We start from the raw sequence: 23,148 nt of genomic DNA on the forward strand, positions 1-23,148 counted from the left end.
CTGCTTACTATACAGATCCAAAGAATACACCATAGTGAGCAAGCTTCGTTGGTTGCTGTACTCAAACCGTGCTGCTAAATGCGAGAGTCTTCCTCCAACTACCGTACTGGTTCGTTTACATTACATATTCGTCGGGCACATTACAAAGCAATGATTTGGAGAAATGCTGGAGAAAGTCAATCATATCTCACATCTCAAGCTGAGTACGGTTGGAAATTTGATGCAGCTAAATTTCAGTTTGCTCGATTTCGATGTTTGAATCTTGCAGCTCCTCAAGCAACAATAAATTTAGTGGAGTGTGGATGTAAATATGGATGTATCCAAGGGAAAATGTAGATGTTGGAATAACGATGTTCTATGCACAGAGGTTTATCGCTGTGTGGGGTATAGCTGCAGTAAAAGAGTGAGGTCTGAGGAACAATTAGAAGGCATGAATGAGGATGACTAATGTGCAACAAACACATCCCATAAGTGCAACAAACACATCCTATAAATGCAACAAACACATTCCATAAGTGCAACAAACATATCTACCATTAATACGTCTTATCTTTTTTCACCCATTAATCTGTGTTCTCTCTGCCGCCCATTAACACTTCTTTGCTCTGCCGCCCATTAATACGTTTTATCTCTGCCACCCATTAAAACGTCTTAACTCTGCCAGCCATTAAAACGTCTTAACTCTGCCACTCATTTATGCGTCTTAACTCTGCCACCCATTAATACGTCTTCTCTCTGCCTCCTATTAAAACGTCTTCTTTCTGCTGCCTATTAACACGTCTTATTTCTGCCACCCATTAATACGTCTTATTTCTGCCACCCATTAATACGTCTTCTCTCCGCCACCTACTAAATCGTGTTCTCTGTATCGCTCACCAAACACGTCCGTAGCATCCACTAACTACTCCCTCTCTACCAATCAATAACCGCATCCTATCTCTCCCGTCCACAGCGTTCAGCACGGCGAGCATCCTGGCCCTACGGACGCCCACCTTGGCGGAGGAGCTGCAGGAGGCGGAGTCCGGGGTGGCGTCAAGGAGCTCTACGCCCGACGCCCTCACTCTCATCAATAACCACTCTAAGCCCATCCTCGTGCTCAAGTGCCACTCCTACATCAGAGGTCAGTCCCTATCTGTCTCTCTGCCTGCCTCTCACATTCACTCTCTGGTCCATATATGAGTGTTGCCCATGTATCTTAAGTCAAGTCTTTTTATCTTGTTTTTTTTGTCTTAGGAAGATTATATTGAACATTCTTCATACTCAAATGCAACCTCTTATATCAAAGGCAAGTCTCTCTCCCTGACCATACCATTTTAGCAGTGATAATACGACTATTCGTTCAGTGCCTTCTCTACTGTCACACTGTTGTGCCCTTCTGTCTTAGTAACTTGGTGTTATGACATGTTACATCCTGGCTTAACCCAGGCGGTTAAGCCAAGTTCACCAAGGTATGTGTTTGTGTCGTGAATAAATACAGTATCCGACCCAGAAGATTAAGCCAAAGTCAGCAATAATATCCCACCCGGATGATAAGTACAGGTCCGCCTTGACCCCAGGAAGACGTAACGTGGCCCACGCCAGTCCGTCAGGCCACCGCGGGGAGATCTCGGGCTTTTAAATTACTATATAATTCGACAGCTTTTGTGCTATAATGTTTATATTTACGATGAATTATCTATACATAACATTACAGGTATAACATCTAATCATAATGCAACTCTTTTTCACAATGCTAGTCGTGGTCGAGTTGACAACTTTATTTCCACCTCAATTATAAACTTCCTGTATTAGTGCAATAAAGTCAAACCCACACTACAATAGGACTGCATTACGTCTCGCAATTAAACTATCAAGTATGGTGTGACAAATTTAATTTTCCAAAATTTTAGCATAAGTTTTCCTGACTCTTAAATGTCCTCCTACCCTATCATGAGCCGTACTGAACACTTCCTGACGCAATGGCTGGGATACTTCAACCTGATTGGTATCCAACTACACTTGGCCTGCTGGAACACCAGTTGGTCGGTACTTTCGTATACAAACTCCAGACTGGTGGTTGTAACACTGAGACTTCCCAGCAACTTCTGCCATAATTATGGCTCTATTGAGAAACACAGTTTACTCCGGATCCCCAGTTTACAGCTCTACAAGTTTACTTCGACAGGAGTCTCCAAAACTAGTGATTTCTAATTCCCTATCACCATCAGGACTGACTCAACGGTGGTCTACGAGTGGGAAATCTTCGAAAAAAATTACTAAGACCAAGACCAGGATGGTCGTCCTCAACGTTAACACGGAACTCCCCATATGAGAGGACAGAATCTCCATCCGGGTCGGCCCTACGGCTCACGCTACATGTCACACTGCATGCAGAAAAAAACCGGGAATCTGTTCATCTAACTGTATGGTGTTGATCACTGTAGTACAGTAGATTATGATGAGACTATTGTATTAGATCATATCCTCTCAAAAGTGAGACATTTCCTCAGGTCAATTATCTACCTATCACTCCTAGAGTAAAATACCCAGAGATTGTGGATAAACGTAAATACGGTTGACAAATGGGAATACGAGAATCGCCGGTCAAACCATTCACTGGGACCCAGCTACCTGTATGGCTCCTCTCCAAAAAAGGAGCCGCCTCTTTGATCACAAGAGATAAGGCTGAGCCAATGTCTCTCAATAACTTGACAAGAAAGGAGGGTTAACTGCACTGATCAAGAGCTAGAGAACCAGAGGATCAAAATGGTCACATGTGGAAGACACTGAGGGCTGTAACACAGGGTTCCAATTCATTTCGCGATTGCTTGGCCACCCTGACCGAGAGACAGGGATCTCCCTGGTAAGAGGAATGTTTTTTGTTTTGTTTTCTCTCTAACCTTCTGCAGTCATTGATGACATGCCCTGGCTTCTTGCAGTATTTACAAAAGGAGCACTACTTCTCTCACCAGCAACAGTAGTTCTCCCAGTCTCACGGACGGAGGGCTCACCTAAAGTAAATGGAGTGGATTCCGGGGCCCTGGTGGTTTGGTTTGTATAACAGGACGCGGCTGCACTAGAGTCGGAGCTGAAGCAGGCCGCTAGTAGGGAACTAGACTGGGAACAGGGGTCAGGGGACCTGGAATTTACATTTTTACCAAGTTAAAGAATAATGGACAGCAACCGGACCAGCATCAGCCAAGTTGAGGATACCCCGTTGGTCTACTTGTAGATATTCTCTTACATCGGTTGGAATACACCTTATCACCTCCTCATCAAGAATTAGCTACTCAGGTTTTTCATGTTACACGTGGGTGGACTTACTCTACATCCACTTCTGCCGAAAAAACTCGACAAACCTCTGTTTGTCGTCGTCCGGCAGTCTTGGAACTGTCGCCGATAAGCTTCAAGAACCTGCTTATAGCTATTCAAAATGGCCAGCCTGTCAGCCATGAAATGCCGCAAGCATTTACAATGAGGAGAAGAAGCGGTCCAATTCTTCTTTCTCAAACTTAGGGACACTGCTACTCTATTTATCAACAGCTCAAGCTGTTTCAGTCATTGATGTATAGTGTATACTGTTGGTAGTTTGGATCGTCACAATGGTTCAGTCATTTATGTCGATAAATGTTTTTGTTCCAGTTTCTTTACAAGAATAATGTGTCTTGGCCTTCACTGTTCTGCTAAGATAAATTTTAGTAGCAGGCATGCTCTCTTAGTGACTGTCTGCCAATCTCTTTTTACTGTGATAGAGGTGGACGTCGGTGAGGCTGATGCTTAAGTCAGCAAGGTTTTTAGGAGTGTTAAAATATAATATAATATATATCGCGAGAACAAAGCCTCTTGAGTTTAACTCCAGACATGCTATAAGTTCATTCCAGGTTGCAAAATTGAACAAAACCGAATGAACCTCTCGGCTCTGGCCAGCTCTGTCAGTGCCTCTGGTGACGGTGCTGCCATAAAGCTCTCAAGGCTAGTCATACTGAGCTCAAACGAATATGCAGCAAAGCTAATTGTTAAAGTTAACGTTTACACACACACACACACACACACACACATACACACACACTACATTTGGTAAGAAGCTTCTACACCATCCTCGACACCGGCTCCTACTACCACCTGAGATCCCTAGTCCGAGAATTGCTGTTCGACACCACAACCGCATCCAGCCCATACGTGCACGAACTGATCGCTATAAGAACAGCCCAGTCCCAACCATTGTAAAAATTATCAATGACTTGTAATAAACCAGTGTATTCACTCCCAGTAAACACTACTCCTTGCACTGTCACTATGTTTGAAATGAACTGTAGTTTGAGCTTTTCCCCATCTAGTTATTATATGTCTTATTTGTGTCACTTATGTTACTTGTATATTATTTGTAATTCGAAACCCATTCCCCAAATATGTAACTGTATATTTTCAGCCTTCTGGCCAAGCACTTTCAATAAACCGTTAATTATTATTATTATTATTATTATTATTATTATTATTATTATTATTATTATCATTATTATTATTATTATTATTATTATTATTATTATTATTATTATTATTATTATTATTATTATTATTATTATTATTATTATTATTATTATTATTATTATTATACTTCTACTACTTTGCTGTCACTCGGAATCGAGTTTGGCTATGATACAATGATATGAGTTATTAAGGATGTCACCTTCGTTAGTGAGCTCTGAGGTGATTCGAGAGGCCGATACGGGACTGGTAGGGCTGTCCACAGATGTTGCACGTGTGGAGGACAACATCGAGTGCGGGAGGGGCGCTTGCAGCTCCTTTCCTGGCTGGCGCTTGTCTGCCTCGGTATGAAGTCGGGCTAATTCGAAAGTATTGAAGTCTTCTCGTGGTGCTCCTCCAAGCATTACAGTGTTGAGTGATCGTCTCCTCACATGTATGGGTACGGAGCCTGCCAAAGGCTTGAGATGTACAGTACATCTGATCCTATGTTGAATCTCTTCATCGATGTCCGCGGTGGTGGACATGTGGAAGCCAAGATACTGAAAGTGGGTAACATTAGAGAGGGTTGTACCGTTAACCTGGATGGATGGTGGAGGTGTGGCTGACCATGGCCAGGCTGAATCGTGGGGCGATTTTTCTTGTCGCTGCCACTCTCATGCACGCAGACAACATCGTCTCTCCGAGCATCTGCATTTTTTTGCTGTTGTTGGTGAGCAGATCTGAGAACCATCTCTCAGAGGAGTAAGTGCTGTGGAATGCCACCAGAACTTGGAGTGCTTTACCAGCAATCATCTCATATGTTTCTTTCTGGCTCACTGCTACTCAAAAGTCGGTGTGGTTGCGGCTGTTGAAAAGGTCCTTAATTTCTGAGTCACAGTGGAATTCGATCAGTGTCTTTTTCTTGAGTGGGCAGATTTGCTGTCGTTCAAGTTTAAGATAAGGAACGGGTTTCTTATCCAACTATTCTCCTTCTTTTCTTCCTCATTTGCAGGAGGAAAACAGTGTTTAAAATTCTGCTGGAGAACGGCGAGATGTTGGGACACAACTATCATCATTTTGTCGTCAATGACTTCATCCTTGGACTCTGCAATCACTTTCCAAAGTTCATCGAAGTCTGAAAAGTCTCTTCTCTCAACTTTATTCTTCCACCCTGAAATTTTCAATTTGAATGCCTCAATTTTTCCATTGGAAGTGAACACATCTTGACCTGGCCCTTGAAAAGAGAGGTTCAACACATTGAGCTTGGTGAATATATCACAAAAGCAAGAAAGCTTAACAACCCACTCCTCTTGCATGAAACAGAATGCATGCAGTGAGCCACAGTCTTGCAAGAAGCCATGAACTGCCTTCCTTAGTTGAAAGAGTCTCTTCAATGCAACTCCTCTTGATAGACATCGCACTTCGCTGTGAAACAGCAGGGTCTTCTCAGTCTCCCCCATCCCATCGCAGAATTCATGGAACATGCGAGATTTCTCAACTTTACTTTTGACATCATTGATGATAATGTCGCACTTTTTCATTACTGCATCCACTTGGTCGATGCTTTGATGAGAACTTCTCCAGTTCGGTGCATAATCTTTCGATCTTGCCACTGCACCATTTCTTATCCCAACCATACTCGCTGCCCCATCGGTTGTGATGTGTGAACACTTTTCAATTGCAATCCCATTGTGAGTGAGGCAATCCAGAACTTTTTTTTGCAATTGCTTCACCGGTAGTTTCTGTGCCAACATCTTCACAGAAAAGAAACTCTTCTTTCATTCGCAAGTGCTCACAGTCAACATAGCGAATAAAGCATATCAGTTGAGCCCTGTTTATATATGCTACCGCATTATGTGTGTCGTCGGGGCCCCCCTCCCCCCCTAAAGGTTGGAGGGCCCTAGGCACGTGCTTCATGTGTCTATTGGGAAATCCGCCACTGCACAGGATGTAGCATGATTGACTTGTTCACTGATTTTTGTGGGTCACAATGTCGGTCACAGCTGCTCCTGGGTCATAGCACCTGGTCACAGAAGTCTGTCGGGCCACACTTGTAGATGGTTTGGGTCACATTGCTGTGACCTGGGTCACAGGATTGGGAAATACTGCCATATAGCATGCGGACTTACATATACAAACAGATCCAGGGTTCGATTCCCGACTTGTAAGGTATTGCTTGCTATATGGACTAATGAGGCTATACAGGGTGATTCAGCAAAGAGTACAATAAATTGGAGGATGAAATCCTTGAAAAATTTTAATCATAATGTCTCTACGGTAAAATGTCAGATTCTGCATAACTTCAATGTTACAATATATTTAAGATGTTGTATTAATGAGAGTGAATTTGATGTGAAACCCCCTAGGATTTTGTAATCATTTATTCTCATATGTCTTATGTACAGCAGTACAGCATGATACAAATGGCTGACACAGGTGCAATGAGACAGGGGTTACAATATATATATATATTGTGTGTGTGTACAAGTTTTCACTTGTAACTATACTAAAAGCAACTTAGCTAGCTTCGTTAAGTACTTGTTGCTCTTTTGATGGCATTGTCTTCTTAACTAAACACACGTTACAGTTACCACTATGCTTTCATTTTGCCTCATTTTTTTATTTCTTTCGACTGTTTTATTTTCACTTGTCTTCTCACACTTACATATGTTTTGTTCCTTACCGATCAAGTTTCATCTTCATTCAGTAGCATTAGCTGAACAATTTCAGTAACACGCATTTTACATGATTCCTGAAAAATATTTATCGAAATTTGTCACCGAATTCTTACCAAGATATTTGACCAATGTCTCATCTTACCTAAATTCTCAAAGATTATCGCATCACGTGTACAATCACACCAAAGTGTCTAGTTTTCCTACTTACTAAATAGATAATTCAAATGCTTTCTCTTACCCAAATGTTCACGCACTCTTTAATAAATATATCACTTTGGTCCTATTAAAAAGTAAGAATTTTTCTTCTTACATAAAGATATCTCAACTGAATCATGAATTAGTTCTCAGTTCATTTAATTTCCTCATCTTGTCTCAGATGTTTCAGCAGCTAACTTTCCTGACTTTACCCAACAGATGACAGTAGTAGCCCGGACTCAGAGCTGCGGCTACCCCTCAACGACATCGATTCCGGTAATTCAACACAGCACTCTCCTGATGGCGCGAAGTCTATGTCGCCACAGGCTACGGTCAATGGTAAGTGCTAGTTAATTATTTGGTACACGGACAAAATACCACCGAAAAAAAGGTCTGAAACAATTCCCCAGCGAAAGAAACTCCATCGACATAATAAGTAGATACGCATTGGTAAAACCCCTAATGCTTGCTTGTGCCAGGATTGAGCCAACATCCTTCTCAAAGGCCAGTAGGATATCTCTTCCTTGGTGATGAGCTTGCAGCTGGAGGATGTGAAAAAGCAGCTGGTCCTTCAATGGTAAGTTCTTATACTAGATCATAAACTGCTCCTTTTAATTGACATAACGAATATGATAACTTTAGGCACTTCAACTGTCATGTACTAAATACTTGAATTTATCCCAAAAGGAGCTCCAATTTTTTTTCCACTAAACTCAGGGAGTGTTAGGATAGGTAACTGTACTCACCCCTGAAGATGTGAATTACACGAAAGCGCTTGGGAACTTCTTGTTTCCTTGTGGTTATCAACATATATATATATATATATATATATATATATATATATATATATATATATATATATATATATATATATATATATATATATATATATATATATATATATATTGTTTATAGCGAGTGTAATTATTTAATCTTAATATATACAGGATGCTATTAGCCGTTAAGGATGCTATCCCTCTTTCTTTTTACTTCTATACATTTTGGCATTGTCAATAATTTCTAGTTTACCAAACATTCACCCGACCTTTTATTCCTAGCCAAGCTTCTCAGGAAAGTCACATTGTATCCTCATGTCTGTTTCCACTGTCTGTCTGTGGCTACTCTCAGTGCTCTATTAGTAGTTCCTTCTACTGCTTGTAGTCTCGAGTTGTGTCACAAACCTTCATTGACTTTGATAATCGAATTTAGGTACAGTTATCTGTCCATACAGGCTAGTTTAAATACCAATGACGTGTAAACAAGGAGGTAAATGGCTGTTTGCAACCCGGCGATCAAATTATTTTCTGTCTAAGAGACAAAATGCTCATGAATTATATAAATACTTTTCGACTATTATAATAATTTTGGTACATAACTTATAAAAAAGTAAAAATTACCTTTATTTTCATTAAAAAAAGGAAGCTTGTAGATGATTTGTCACTCGCAATATATGGACTGAAGTTTAAAGGGATTTTAATGCAGTTATATTAACGTTAGGTTTGTTTCACAAGAGTCTGTGTCTAAAAGACCTGTTAATTGTTGTATGCTCTTGTAAATTTGTTTCCTTGTTTGTTTCAGTCCTAAATTAGGGATTACAAATATAAATTTTTGTGATAACAGATTGATAAATGTCCCGTACTTAATGGTTGCAATTCACTATAACGTGCAAACTTTGTGTACGTTAACATACGGTAGTCATGAAGTGATAATGAATTAAGCAGGAATTACTGAAAATTAACGTGAATGATTAGCGACAGAGTGAACTTCTTAATTAAAACTATCAAAATCATGTTACAATTTTTGTTTTGTTAGTTGTGATATATTTTTTTAATAATGGCTATTGACATGGGACCGTGATGAAAGGTGATATTACTGTTAAAATCTTTATTGGGGAAAATTTTCGAGTAACTTGACAAGAATGTGTTTTATTGTATTATTAACGGGATAATTAATTATAATCACAGGATGATTTCCTGCCACGCTCAATTCGCCAGACTCTTGGCGAAGTCTCATGAAATATAACACTGAAAAATGGTCGGTTTACTGGTTGGTTAGGTAAGGTCAAGTTATATTACTAAGTAGGTTAATTGAGGTTAGGTTAAGTTTATTATGGATAGGTTCGGTCAAGTCAGGTTAGGTTATGTTATTAGCATGTTAGATCAGCTCAGGTTAAGTTAAGTTTAGTTGAGTTAGGATGTTTATTTAGGTTATGTTAGGTTAAGTTGTGATCTGTACAGTGCAGTAGTTCCATTACCATATAGATGAGGGCCACGAATTTTATTCTGAATTAGACATTCTGTACAGAAAACAAAAACAATATAGTAACCAAACTTAACATAATCTAACATTAAATTGTAACAAAAAATATAGAGAATAGTTCATTCTCCCCTTAATTTTTGCCCTTTGAACGTGTACAAGTAAAGAGAGAACGTAAGAAAAGGAAAATTATCAGTTGGATTAAGTAGGCATAGAAAAACTGTATCACTAACATGGTGAAGATGCATAATATAAAATATCGATACATCAACAAGGTTGTGTTACTCGATATATCTGAGATGATTTTACCAGTTTGTTGAGAGTGCACATTACCGATTAATCCACCGTAGCGTTATCCCCATTCTCATTCTCTATTTCCCCAAGGAAGATCTGTATTTGTTACTCTCCTAACGAAATGTTTTAGGTTCCATTTTTACTCAAAGGAAATTCATTACAGTACTCTTTTTTTGTTCAACGTCCATAGGATTATTGGATATTCTAATGTCCGTGTTTCTCCTGCCAGAGTCGCTGTCGCCCATGTCTCCAGGGTCGGGTGGTGTGCCCTTCCCCCAGTTGGAGCTGCTGGAGGGTACCCACAGGGGGCTTTATCGCTTCATTCCCCGACACCACGACGAGGTCGACATCGACATTGGTGACCCCATCTATGTCCAGAAGGAGGCCGACGATCTCTGGTGCGAAGGTGAGGACTAGCAGTGATATGGTCCCAGGTGTGGCCGAGTGTGTTCACCTCACGTTATGTGGCTTCTTCTGATGAATCTTATTCTTGTCTCATATAATGGATATCATTGTATGGGGGTTCTTATACACAGTTTCTTATCCTAGCTAAGTGTGGGGAGATCGAGTTAATATTCCTCTTTTGTAGTCTTGTATATTCTAGGTCTAAAGTCGTAGACAGCCACTAGTGACCTTTGGCAATGAGGCAATATTTTCACAGGTATTTTCTAATACCTTTTAAATTAATGTAGGGAGCTATTCAACTTGAAGGTGAAACTTTTACATTAATAACTATGTAATGACAAGTTACCACTACCACTGTTCTCACTTTGTTGGAGTATATAAATTCTATAATTATATATATACAGTGTAATATATATTATATTCCTTACTTCTACTCACAATATTTAATATGAATAGAGTAAAAAACTAGCTTATCTGTTTGAAGTAATTGTATCACCCCTTAGGCAGATAATATGGAAACTTTGTTGAGTCATCGTCACAAATCAGCAATGAATGGTAAACACTGACTCGAAAGAAAGCTTTGATCTGTGCCCACTGTTTCTCCCACCAGGAGTTAACCTGCGGACGGGTCGACAGGGCATCTTCCCCGCTGCTCATGTTACAGATGTCGACTACTCGGATTTCGACCCTACAGTCCCCAAAGTGAAGAAGGAACGCTACCTCCTCAACTACCTTGGCTCTATAGAAACTCTCTGTCACAAAGGCAACCAGGTATGACAACATCTTGAAAGAAGGAAACGAAAGGTAGATCTTTAAGATGAGGGTGTGTGGATCAGAGGCCGGAGGAGCATTATTGATTTTGGGTGTTTGAACATATTTCAGGAAGCTTTCTTATATGATCATTAGTACCGAAGAAAAATATAACAAGTGATGCTGAATAATTCTGTATTTGCAAATGGTCGAACCTGATTCATGATATTGAAAGCCTTTTTTTTTCATCTTTATTTTCAATTGTAGGATCAGGGTGAGTAATAGTAGAATCTTCCCCTTATATTCTGTATATTCTTCCGTGTTTCTTTCTTCCTCATAAATATTTGAAAAGTGAGTGGCATTCCTAATAACTGCAAACCAATAATGATGAACTGAAGAATATACATTTATTTAGCTTACCCAATCACTATATTAATTTACGTTAATTAGACGTTGTTTCTGTGTTAGTTGGTAAGAAAAAAAATTGGCTCAGAGTTTTCCGAAGCTTTAAAAAGTACTGAGGACTGTTTACAAGAAATACCATTACGGACGGACTCCCGGTTGCCACATTTGACTGGTACTCGACCTACAATGACGAACGCAAATGTAAACAGTTGGTCAGGTTTCTGCAGCTACTTTTTACCAGAAATATGAGCGTCATCGTTCGACATTATTTTAATGCGAATTTACGAAAATGCGTAGATAATCGTAGCACCATACATCTGTACAGAAATGACAGAAATTCTCTACTGAGAGGACCAACAAAGAACTTTAAAACTGTGTCATATTTAGAAGATAATTATAGCATGAGATATATTTAATTACGTTGCTGTAGACTGAAGGTATACCTATATAAATATTGAACATATTCCTGCTGTAGAGCTATATTATAACTTTGACAAAAATAAAGATGTTCCACATATTGTACTCCTGCTTGCTTAAAACAATTAGATTTTAATATAGTATAAATTGTCTTCAGTATATATTAACATTAGTTCAATTTATAGAGGATTACAATATTTCTGGAACAGCAACTGGAGACCAAGGATTTAGCCAAACATTTAAATCCCATCCAAATTCAAGAACTATATTTTGTTGCTTAAATATTTTTGTTATGATTAAGTCACCTTGGATATAGCTGTCTACACGTTGCCATTAATACGCACTGGAACTGTAGTGCTGGTAGAGAAAGCGGGCAGAAACCTGAACAACTATTGCTATTTGTATTATATGATGGAAGACTGGACATTCGACGATCTAATGTGGTGACTAGAGATTAAAGTATAGAAGAAATTATCTGATTAAAAAATTTCCAAGAATAAAATAAATAAAAATACTTAATTATAATAAATATATAGATAAAATAAAAGATTGATGAATGAATTATACATGCTTCACTATTGGTTCCTGTATTCCATTTTTCTTCAAGTAACGTGAGTTAGACTGAAGTGAAATAGCGATAACTTTTTCATCTTACACCTGGAAGTTTAAGAGAAGAACATAACTGTCCGTAATTATATAATAAAATAAATTTGTACGAATATTTGTTCAGTCTTATTTGGCTCTAAAATTCCATTATTGTATTGCACATTTCGTACTATATTTAGAACGTCAGTGAAACAATTTGGTTAATTCTCAGAGCAAATTATATGTTAAGTGCTGGAAGGAAACATCAAACTCTGAAATTCATAATTATTTCCGCCACTGAACAGGTGCTGTGTCAGGCGGTGAGGAAGATCGCTGGAGGGGAGGAGACGGCCCACCTCCCGCACCCTTGTATCCTGGAGGTGTCAGATCAGGGCATCAGGATGGTTGACAAGAGTAAACCTGCGGTGAGTTGACGAATTTAGGTATTTTCCGCGTATTCTTTCTCTTCACATTCTTCATCCACATTTTCTCCAACTTCTCATTTCACTCTTCCTATTTTCATTTTACTATTTGTTGTTGTGGATATTGCTGTCATTCTTAGAGGGTAAATTTGTAGATACTGTAACAAGTTTCGATTACCTTTTCATCTCTCTCCCATCTATATCTTTAAATTTAGAATTATGGATACAGTATATTTGAACAACAGTCAACGATTAGTTAAGCAATAATTGGTGTATAATAACTTACATAATGAATAATCCGTTTTGTCGTTGTCTTTTTTGCTCACTATAATCAATAATGGTTGCTCCTCGTGATCGCGGATGTTCCTCCCTAGTGCCCCCTACTAGGCGTGAATTTGTTTAAGGTGTAAAAGGTGTTAGTTATACAACATCCACAACCAATGTTAACAAGCTGTATGACACACACACACACACACACACACACAAATTTATTGATAAAGATATTTACAGGTATATAAATAATTGTTTTGCTTTTTATTCCGTGTTCGATTGCTGCAGTAATCTGCAGTCAAGTAAATCAAGATGCCATCTTAAGCTATTTTATAATCAAATGCGGTGAAGTGAAGTGTCTATAACACTATTAAATATTTCCTCCAACCTCCGTCTTTCATCCTCCGGTCAGGTTTACTTCGTTTCCGACAATGGACTGTCACACATACGCTCCTCACATGTGTTCATCTCCAACTCAAACCATAACAACAAGCATGGCGGAACTCTACGATAGTTGAAATGTGTATAATCCCACAGTGCGGGATATTCCCTGATCTAAATAAAAGAAACTTTTGCAATTGGCTGCCATTGTGGTAAAGTGGTGCGCCATTCGGTAGGGGAGGTTTGTTTTGGTATGTAAGTAAACAGGAATCAAATGCCGGTTTATTGTATTCAGCTAAATTATAAATAAACTGTTAATATTCACCAGGTCATACATCAAGCATAGCTGGTGGAAATTTCAAACATATACCAGAGTTTTTCAACCCTCACAAAAAGAGCTGGAGAACGGCTGGATGTTGGAAGTGAGGAGACCTCCGTTTGACCGGAGGTTGGGGGGGAAATGCACAAAGTGTGAATTATCGGTGTTGTCTTTGATAAGACGATAACTAACCTTCATTAATATCCTTAGTGCTAAAGTGTCTCGGAGAATATCCTTAATACTTTTTGTCAAAAACATTCAGCTAATACAGATTGTATCGTGTCCTCGACAACGTAAAATCTGAAACGGTAAGAATGTTTTCCTGAAATTTACTCTTTTCTGGTTCCTTATCCCTAAATATTTTACCCAGACCAATATGCCTCATTTCACCATTAAATGTTATTATTATTATCAGAAATCCAACAATAAATAGTGGTAGTCGTTCTATAGTTAACGAAAGGAAGTTAGAGTTCATTTAATAATGAGACATGTTATCGTATTCATACAGCACCATCAATTTCAATTCAATTTATCTGATAGAAACCACAAAAAACACAAAAAACAAAAATATAAGGCTTACTAAAGAAGAAGGATATTCTAACACCAATATATAAATCATAGAGGATCATTCCCGATGGCCAGCAGCAAACAACCACAAACAATACAGCACCATCTTAGTTTATTTGATAGGAACTTAATATGTATTGTACTATAATGAATAACAAACTGTATACAAATTATATATATATATATATATATATATATATATATATATATATATATATATATATATATATATATATATATATATATATATATATATAGAATTTTAGAAACTAATTTCCTGATTTACATTATGGTTGACTAAATCAATGTTTTATTACAGAGTTAATCATTTACCTTCTGGTCCTCAGTCTCTGGCAGGCTATTTTTATCATGCATCTTTTTACGACAAAACAAAGTTGGGCCTTTACTGACCAAACTGTAATTTGGCGCAGCAAGTAAGGCTAAAAAAACTAGTTTAACTTCACCGTTGTATATTTGTCTACAACTTTTCATATAACTACAAATAGTTTTAACTACAGCAGCAGCGCAGCATATGCCATTGTCACTATTGTATTCATTCACTCACTCATATACGGAAAATTTATTTAGAATAATATTGTCATTTATATAAAAACAGAAAACTAAATTATATTTCGAGAGTTAAATTAGAGGAAATTTAATTCCTTGTTTGGAAGAACAATACGAGACAATTGTTCTACCATCGTATTCACAGTTGCTTCCTAGTTTGCCTGAATATTTTCCTCTTTACGCTGGATTATTACTGTTTATTAGCATATTTTTATACTTTTGCTTTGTTATCATACTACAACTTTAATGTGGAAAAAAATAGTCATAATTTACAGTCTGTGTATCACCATGAGTTCTCGGACATGACTCGTGTTTTTATTTTTTCCTCTATGAAAATATATTTACTCCATTAATTCTTACTCTTTCTTGTACAGTTGTTTATATTACCATTGTCATATCGTATCAATTTATTATATTCATATATTGTCTTTTCAGGTTCACTTCATAACATTATCATATATATAACATATGAAAACTTTATTTTTATTTTCAGCCCAACCACGTGCCCTGTCACGACTACTTCTACCACCTCAAACATGTTTCCTTCTGCGCCTTCCACCCAAAGGACCATCGCTACTTTGGTTTCATTACCAAACATCCGACAATTCAACGTTTTGCTTGTCATGTTTTTAGAAGCAACGACAGTACCAGACCTGTCGCAGAAGCTGTAGGGTATGTAGCTAAAGTATTCTAAAATATGCTATTTTCTTTTAAAGACTATTAACACTGCCTTTTCTCAACCATGACTAGGACAGTAAAGTATTAGAGTTTTCAGATCAGAATTAATATAATTTTAAGGGTGTTCGGTGTAGCAGATTTGAAGAGACAGATTATTTGAAAAATAAATTACGTATTATAAAAAGCTATATTTTGGCGACGATGAGGAATAGAAGACAATGAAAGACGTTAACATGTTTGATGTTTCAACAGTGAATTGATGACAGTAGCTGAACAAAAAGTACTAACTTCACTTAATTTCACCGGTACGTACAGTATATAGATTATTTAAAAACTGGGGTGGATGACTGTAGGTGAAAAATAGCAATCTAGGCGGTCACTTAGAGTGGCACAATTTGGGCGGCGGCCAAAAAGACAAGCAGTGATATACATCACTGTTATAAGACATGTCGCCTCTGTCCAATGAAATAGTCCTTTAGTTGAGATGCGAGTTGCTTAACGATGAAAAATAAAGAGAAAGAGGATAGGCCTCCCACTATCGAGGATGGAATTTGTTCTTTGTAAAAAAGAAAAAGTTATAAATTGTAAGTGCAATCTTTCTGCAACGGTCTTTATGAAAGCAGGTGACATATTGCAGTCCATGAAACAGTTTATTAAGAGGCTTCTGAGATTTTCTTTTGATTTCTTAAGAGATACGAGGCTTCAGCTCTCCTACAGGATCACATTACATCATATTTTGTAGACACATTTCCACTTTTCTACAAAAGAAATTTATCTTCCCTTTCATTCCATCCTTTTGCGATATTAATATGAATACATGTGATTGTATGCTTCATGCCGCATCTGGATACACTACTGTATACACGCTAGTAGTCTCTTGTGCAATGCCGGAGAGGAAGATGGATGTCACAATCTAGTTAATGCTTAATTTTTTTCCTAGAAACTTGGTAATATATCAATATATCATTTCCACAACACAATGTCGGTTGTTTGTCAATAACTTCTTTACATATCATAACACAAGAATTTGATTTTTCTGAAGACTCTCCCAAGGTTTACACACTTCTGCCTTTGTGCTGCTCTCTTAACTTTTCCATATAACTGATACCATATGATGTACCTAAACACCGCCATTTCTGAAATCTCTAATCCTGTCCTAACATAGAGGTTTATAGAAAAAATGCTGAACAATATAAAGGACAGAAAAGGTTTATACAAGTATATTACATAGAGTGACATTGAGGAATGGGTCATTTACAAAAAGCTGCCATCTGTGCAGTTTTTAATATTTAATAATAATAACTAATTATAAAGACAATAATTCCTAACCGCTAACCCTACACCAGTGCTCTAGCCAAACATATAAACATGCTAACTATTTTTACACACTAAAATAGGGAGGACAAGAGCAAAGAGGAGCTAGGGACAAGCTTAAACCATCTACCTTTCTCTCTGATGTTTTAATCACTTAAGATTTGTTGGAACAGATGGCTAGTAAAGTTGATGCCTTGATCAGATTGAATTTCTTTTGGTATCCCAACAGATGTAAACAGATTTAGTAAACACTTAGTGATATTTTTTGATGTAATATTTCTCAAAGGATAAGCTTCAGGATACCTAGTAGAGGTACACAATATAGTGCGTAAATATTGATTGCCATTTTAGGTTTCAGGCAAGGGACCAACACAGTCTAGGACTATTTTTTTCAAAAGGTTCTGTCACTACAGGGATTGGTTTAAGAGGGGCTGGTGGATATATATCGTCATTCAAAGAACCATTGGCAGGTATATACTGTAGGGGTATCGAGATATTAATGTTGTCTAGCACTCAGGATGGAAGGAAACTCTAATGTGGTTTTCTTGTATAATATATAAGTTATATGAAGACAGTCTGGTGCTGGAGATGCCGTGTGGTGGGGAGCTGCTCAGTAGAAGACGTTCGGTGAGTAGCGTGTTGAAGGAGGTAGATGTGCAGGAGCTTCGTCAGAGAAGATGTTGCCTGTTGCTGGCCTCCTGGTTGAATAAATGTTAACAGCTAGGAGCTTGCTGGAGGAGGTGTTGCTTGTTCAGGAAAATGGGCAGAATGAATCTCAATGGAGAGACAGAGCTTATTTACCCAGCAGCAGCCGCTATGAGTCATGTTGGGAAAACCCAGAAAGTTGCCGGTGAATAGTTTCGTTGCTAGGCAACGGCACGTCGGAATGCGTGGAGGTGCCGTGTGGTGGCTGCTACGCAGTTTGTAGGGGAGACGTCCACTACAATACGTTTAATTGTGGAGAGTCTTGATCCCAAGGTCTTGGCTCAGTCTAGTATCACAGATTGTCTTAAGGTTAGAGTATTCATTGTTGAAAGGCAATTTTAGCAAGGTGAGCCTGAGTGTACAGTAGAAAAGAGACTGATTATAAAACAAGATAAAATTGTTCAAATTGGGGCCTTAACACGAGAAACGTTGCTCGAAAAGTTAACGTAAGGAAAATCTTTCCAGGGCATTTGGTGCCCACTGTAATATACTAAGGAATTAACCCGACACACCATTCCCCAAATGCTGATGATTAAATCTAGGTTAAAATGGAACCTACTCAGAAAACGTTATATTTTGACTGGCCCCAATCCTAATGTTTAAGTTGTTGCTAATTAGTCCAGGAATTTATTTAGTCAATTACTGATGCCCACTAAGAAAAATCTTCAAATGTATAAACTAATACCCACATGTGTACACTTTATTTTCCAGACGCGCCTTCCAGAGATTCTACCAGAAGTTCATTGAGACAGCTTATCCAATTGAAGATATTTACCTTGAATAGTGCCTAGGAGTGATCAACATTAAGAATGTGTGATAAGCCTCTGGATCAAAATGAATTTACAGGGCATTTTCAATGGTTATTACCGGAGTAATTAAGGGCCGCATTGCAATGTTAACGCTCAGAATTTAGAATAGGGAAAAAAATAAATGTTAATGAGGAGAATGGAGTATCATTTGAAAGATGTCCTAGCTTCTACATATTCAAACATGCATCAAGCCTGGGTCAAAACTTCAGAAGATGCAGCGTGAAGCAAAAACTGCAGCAGTTGGTGCAAATATGAGTTGCTTAGTTTTTTCTTTCTTTTGAGACATTAATGAAACCTAACAGTTACTTAGCTTTCATGCACAGATGTCAGAAAATTCTTTAATGTTAATACTATGCTTAGAATTGAAATGTGAATTATATTTATACTATACTCTGGGAATAATATATATAAGTTGTAGCAGTGTTTAAGCGCCTTGATCTTGGCAGAGATCAGTGATTTTTTTCCTTCGTTTGATAAATAATTCAGACAAACTACGTTTTCTTTTCTTTAAATGCTAATGCAATTGTTTGAAAGAAGTTTCTCGTGTGTATATATTTATATATATATATATATATATATATATATATATATATATATATATATATATATATATATATATATATATATATATATATATATATATATATATATATATATATATATATATATATATTATAGAAATGAGAATTTCTCAGATTTTTTTTAATGCTTGTAAATATGTAGTACATCTTCCGAGTCATTATTACTGAAGTAAACTTCAAAGCTTGTCCCTTAGGCATGAGCACACACTGCATCTTTTTGCTATGGAAGTTGCTTGTACTGTTCCTATTACAGAGAAAACCAACACATCAGTATTCAGTCACATATATAGATTGGATAATTTATCATACTGTATGTAAAGATCTAACCCTCCATTATACAGGTGTATTCTACTCTAAAATAAAATTAATATTCAGTCATAATTCAATCGATTTCAGAATCTAAGGATTAAAATTTGCTCAGCACTTATATGGTTCCTCCATCAAGCATTGAAGATTTCTAGAAAATAAGAAATAATTTGAATTCAGAAACTGTAATTTCACCATTTTTAGGGAGTAAGTGCTCGAATACAGGATCGTGTTATTCTTGAATGAATTTAATCCTCGTTATTATGTGTATAAGTTCTCTGTTATTGTATTTAGCTCGTCATAATATATATTATAAGTGGAGGTTTAAAATTTTCAGGTATATTTGGTGATAAATTTTGTTTTAGTAGACCAAACGTACAGTAGATGTGACATGTTTTTCATACGTCGGGGAAACCCAATAACTATTTTCATTAAAACTAATCTAACCAGGTTAGTGTAGCATTCACATTCAGGACCTCATGATTTATTATTCACAGCATATGCTAAAAAAATTCTTCTGAACTTTGCCTCTACTTGTAATTCTATGCGATATTTTGCATATGTATATATGTAAATTTTAATAATTGTAATTTAGGATTTGGCCCTCAATATTAAAATCTATTGTAAGCATAGTGGAACTGTCTGAAAACTCTTATGTGCTGTATTATGAAATTTATGAAATGGTACACTATAAATGTATATATATAATTGGTATAGATAACTATAATTCATACTACTGTATCATGCATTCCTTCATGAAAGTGTACTTGAAATTTAATTTAGCTGCTAAGATGTGAAATGTGTGTGAGCTGAAAGTTATGAACAGGATTATACTTTACATGCAAACATGAATCCTATATAATTAGAATGTACAGGCAGTTATACTGTAGGTATGTCATGAAATATATGCATTGCAAATTTATTTTATTGTACAATCATTTCATGTGAAAATAAGCTTATGTAACCAACTGTGTTGTAACTGCTAAATACATTATATTGATGTTACATTTGGTTAAAGAAATACATTGTTTAAGCTATTAATTTTTCTTATTGTTATGTATTATTTTAAGTTCTAATAACTATATTTATAAATACAGGATTTGGTTATTAAAATACATATGAACAGAAAATTAATTTATTAAATTATTTGAAATACAGTTCCAGAATTTTGTCCCAGCAAATTGGTCTCTTCTGGTTTTCTATTTTGATAATATCAATATGATAGACGTTTTGTTCAGTTTGGTCTGTAATATCATACTCTTATATACAGTACAGCACCCGAACCAGTGTCTCTATACATTAGGAAATTACAAAAAAAAGTAAGATTTACAAAAATTCATCCCTGTACATGTATCTCTAACACTGAGATAAGCTGAAGATACTACTTTATCTCTCGAATTATGTCTCGGAAGAGGGACTGTCATGTTGGCCGGTCTCTTTGCCTTGTCCCGTCTGCTGTCCTATCGTAACACTCTATTCCCCCGTTTTTCTGTGATACAAAATTTTTCTTCGTGAAGTTGATTTTTTTCTAATGACTTTCAAAACAGATTTCCGTTTTCTTTTGGTATAAGCCACCAAGAAATATCTTTGTGTGGGTATTTTACCAAAATGCTTGATTCTCAAATCAGATTCTCTATGAGATATCTTAATATATCACACATGACACGCACTCTGTCAATTAATCATTCTAATTGTGACATCCACAGCCATTCATAGCACACAATATCATGTAGCGTCTTTTGTCAACTGTGTATTTGACTGTAATATGACCAAAAAAACTCACACTATGTAGGAAAAAATCTGCACAAAAGCAAAGTTTGGCGTCTTTTAATAGCCTGTATAGTATGTTACTTCTGTATGATAATAAGGCTATTAAAGGAACGTCATATATGACTGTACATTGTTATGTAGTTCTGAACTTATCATTGGTGATATATCAGCAGTGTATTAAATGACAATATGCTGCTTTCAGAGTAATCACGACTACGATATAATTTGGACCAAATACTGAAATTTTATTAGTACATACTGAAGTTATCATAATTTAATTATCCATCAAAATAATGAAAATCGAAAAATAAAATATGGCCTATCTTTTGACTATGCTGATATGATGATCAATTATTTATTACAGTACTATTAGTTTCAGAATTTGGTACGTGTGAATTTAGATTATGTACTATGACATCTTGAATAGAATGACTTGTAGACAAAATTTATATGGTCTTCCAGGGCAATTTTTCTCTGCTGAACCTCGAGGAATAATGTTAATATTTCTTACCAGAAATAATTAACGTAGTGAAAACAATATTTATAAAGTATAATATTTGGAATCTGTTTATTTGCTAACGGACAACCAAAAACAATAAAAAAAGTTTCAACTTCACAGTATTTTTCATTGTTAAATCTTTAAGTGATATAAGAAAGCTAGTAAGACTGTAAAACCCTCATTCAAGAGTGATATACAGAGTTTGTTATTATATTTTGTATTCATTCACTACAGCTAGAACGTATTACCTCCTGATAGCAAATTTTACTTGATATTCAAAATTCAAAAGAAAATATAGTACTCCTGCATTACTTAATAGGCAAAACATGTCAAGAGATCCCAATATTTTGCCTTACACAAGAACTTGATTGGTTTCTCGGAAAGTTTTGCAGGCACGGATCTGAGGTTGTCTTAGGGAAGATATTATCACCACTGAACAGAGGTATTCACCATTGAAAAATGAGAAAAATCAAAATGGTCATTCTCAGAACGAATAGTTATTTAGCTATTCGTTCTCAAAATAGTCAACAATGCTCGGCTATGCTTCAAAGATATTTTTCATTTAATTCAATACACTCTGGGACGCAGACAATATTGTTTTCTGACAATACCGAGTAACTCTTTGCAGCACTAACCTACTATTGATGTAATACTTCCTGTAATAGGTTTGGCCAATAAAATAGACAATACATTGTAAAATTAACTTTTATGAAATATATCCCATCTGTATATTAAAAAAAATCGTAGTAAAATTATTGTCTCTAATCTGCGAACCTACAGGTCATCAGTAATTTTTAAATCCCTTTACAAGCCTTGGTTCTGCCTACATGCTGTGCACACTTTTTTGGGCCGACATGATGGTAAGTGATAATATGAATTGTAGTGCAGCAAAGTTTAAAACAAAATAAAAAATATATGGCTTTCGTTACTGACTGTTGTTTAACATTATCCTAGTTAACGGATATGGTCTACGCAAGCAATCCATTTCTCATTTTTATTCTCCACACACACCTACCTCCACCCACACACAGGTAATGAATGGGTGACTCGTCAACGCACAGCAACAACAGGTGCGCGTGTTTTCTTGCTTACTCGACCTCAGTGTGCGTGTGTGTTATGAAGAGTCCTACTGATTGGCACGAGTCTGTTCGTGTTTCTTCTTCGCTCTCTCTAGAACAGGTGACGTCTTCTGTATAAGGAGGAGGAATAAGAGTTGTGTTGTGTTGGGTTTTTGTGTTGGAAAATGATGTGTTGTGTTGGATTAAATGTAGTGTTGAAGAGTGTTCTGTTGGTGTTAGTGTGTTGTTATGTTGTAGAGTGGTGTGTTGGAGAGTAATGCGTTGTTGTGTTGGATGGAAGGGAGGTGTTATGTTGTAGTGTTATGATCTTATGTTGGAGTGTGGTAGTGTTGTGTTGAAGGGCGTTATGGACACGAAGAGATAGGAGAAGCACAGAGAAGATCAAGAAGAGAAAGAGGAAAATGATGGGGGGTGCAATATTACGAAGAGGAGGTGGATAAAAAGAGAGAAAGC

At 36.8% G+C, this 23,148-nt stretch overlaps 1 protein-coding gene across 1 annotated transcript in view; it reads left to right on the forward strand.

Moving 5' to 3' along the window:
• Positions 1 to 22,546, forward strand: part of LOC121877705 — a 67,667-nt gene extending 45,121 nt beyond the window's left edge. Inside the window, exons 3-9 of the mRNA XM_042383533.1 lie at positions 953 to 1,120; positions 7,536 to 7,655; positions 10,096 to 10,272; positions 10,882 to 11,042; positions 12,734 to 12,853; positions 15,448 to 15,626; positions 18,363 to 22,546. Of these exons, the coding sequence (XP_042239467.1) occupies positions 953 to 1,120; positions 7,536 to 7,655; positions 10,096 to 10,272; positions 10,882 to 11,042; positions 12,734 to 12,853; positions 15,448 to 15,626; positions 18,363 to 18,435 (998 nt within the window). The 3' untranslated portion in view covers positions 18,436 to 22,546. The remainder of the gene's footprint in view (positions 1 to 952; positions 1,121 to 7,535; positions 7,656 to 10,095; positions 10,273 to 10,881; positions 11,043 to 12,733; positions 12,854 to 15,447; positions 15,627 to 18,362) is intronic.
• The last annotated feature ends 602 nt before the right edge of the window (positions 22,547 to 23,148 follow it).

This window comes from Homarus americanus, unplaced genomic scaffold (assembly GCF_018991925.1).
Source record: "Homarus americanus isolate GMGI-L3 unplaced genomic scaffold, GMGI_Hamer_2.0 scaffold24523, whole genome shotgun sequence".
Classification (NCBI taxonomy): Eukaryota; Metazoa; Arthropoda; class Malacostraca; order Decapoda; family Nephropidae; genus Homarus; species Homarus americanus.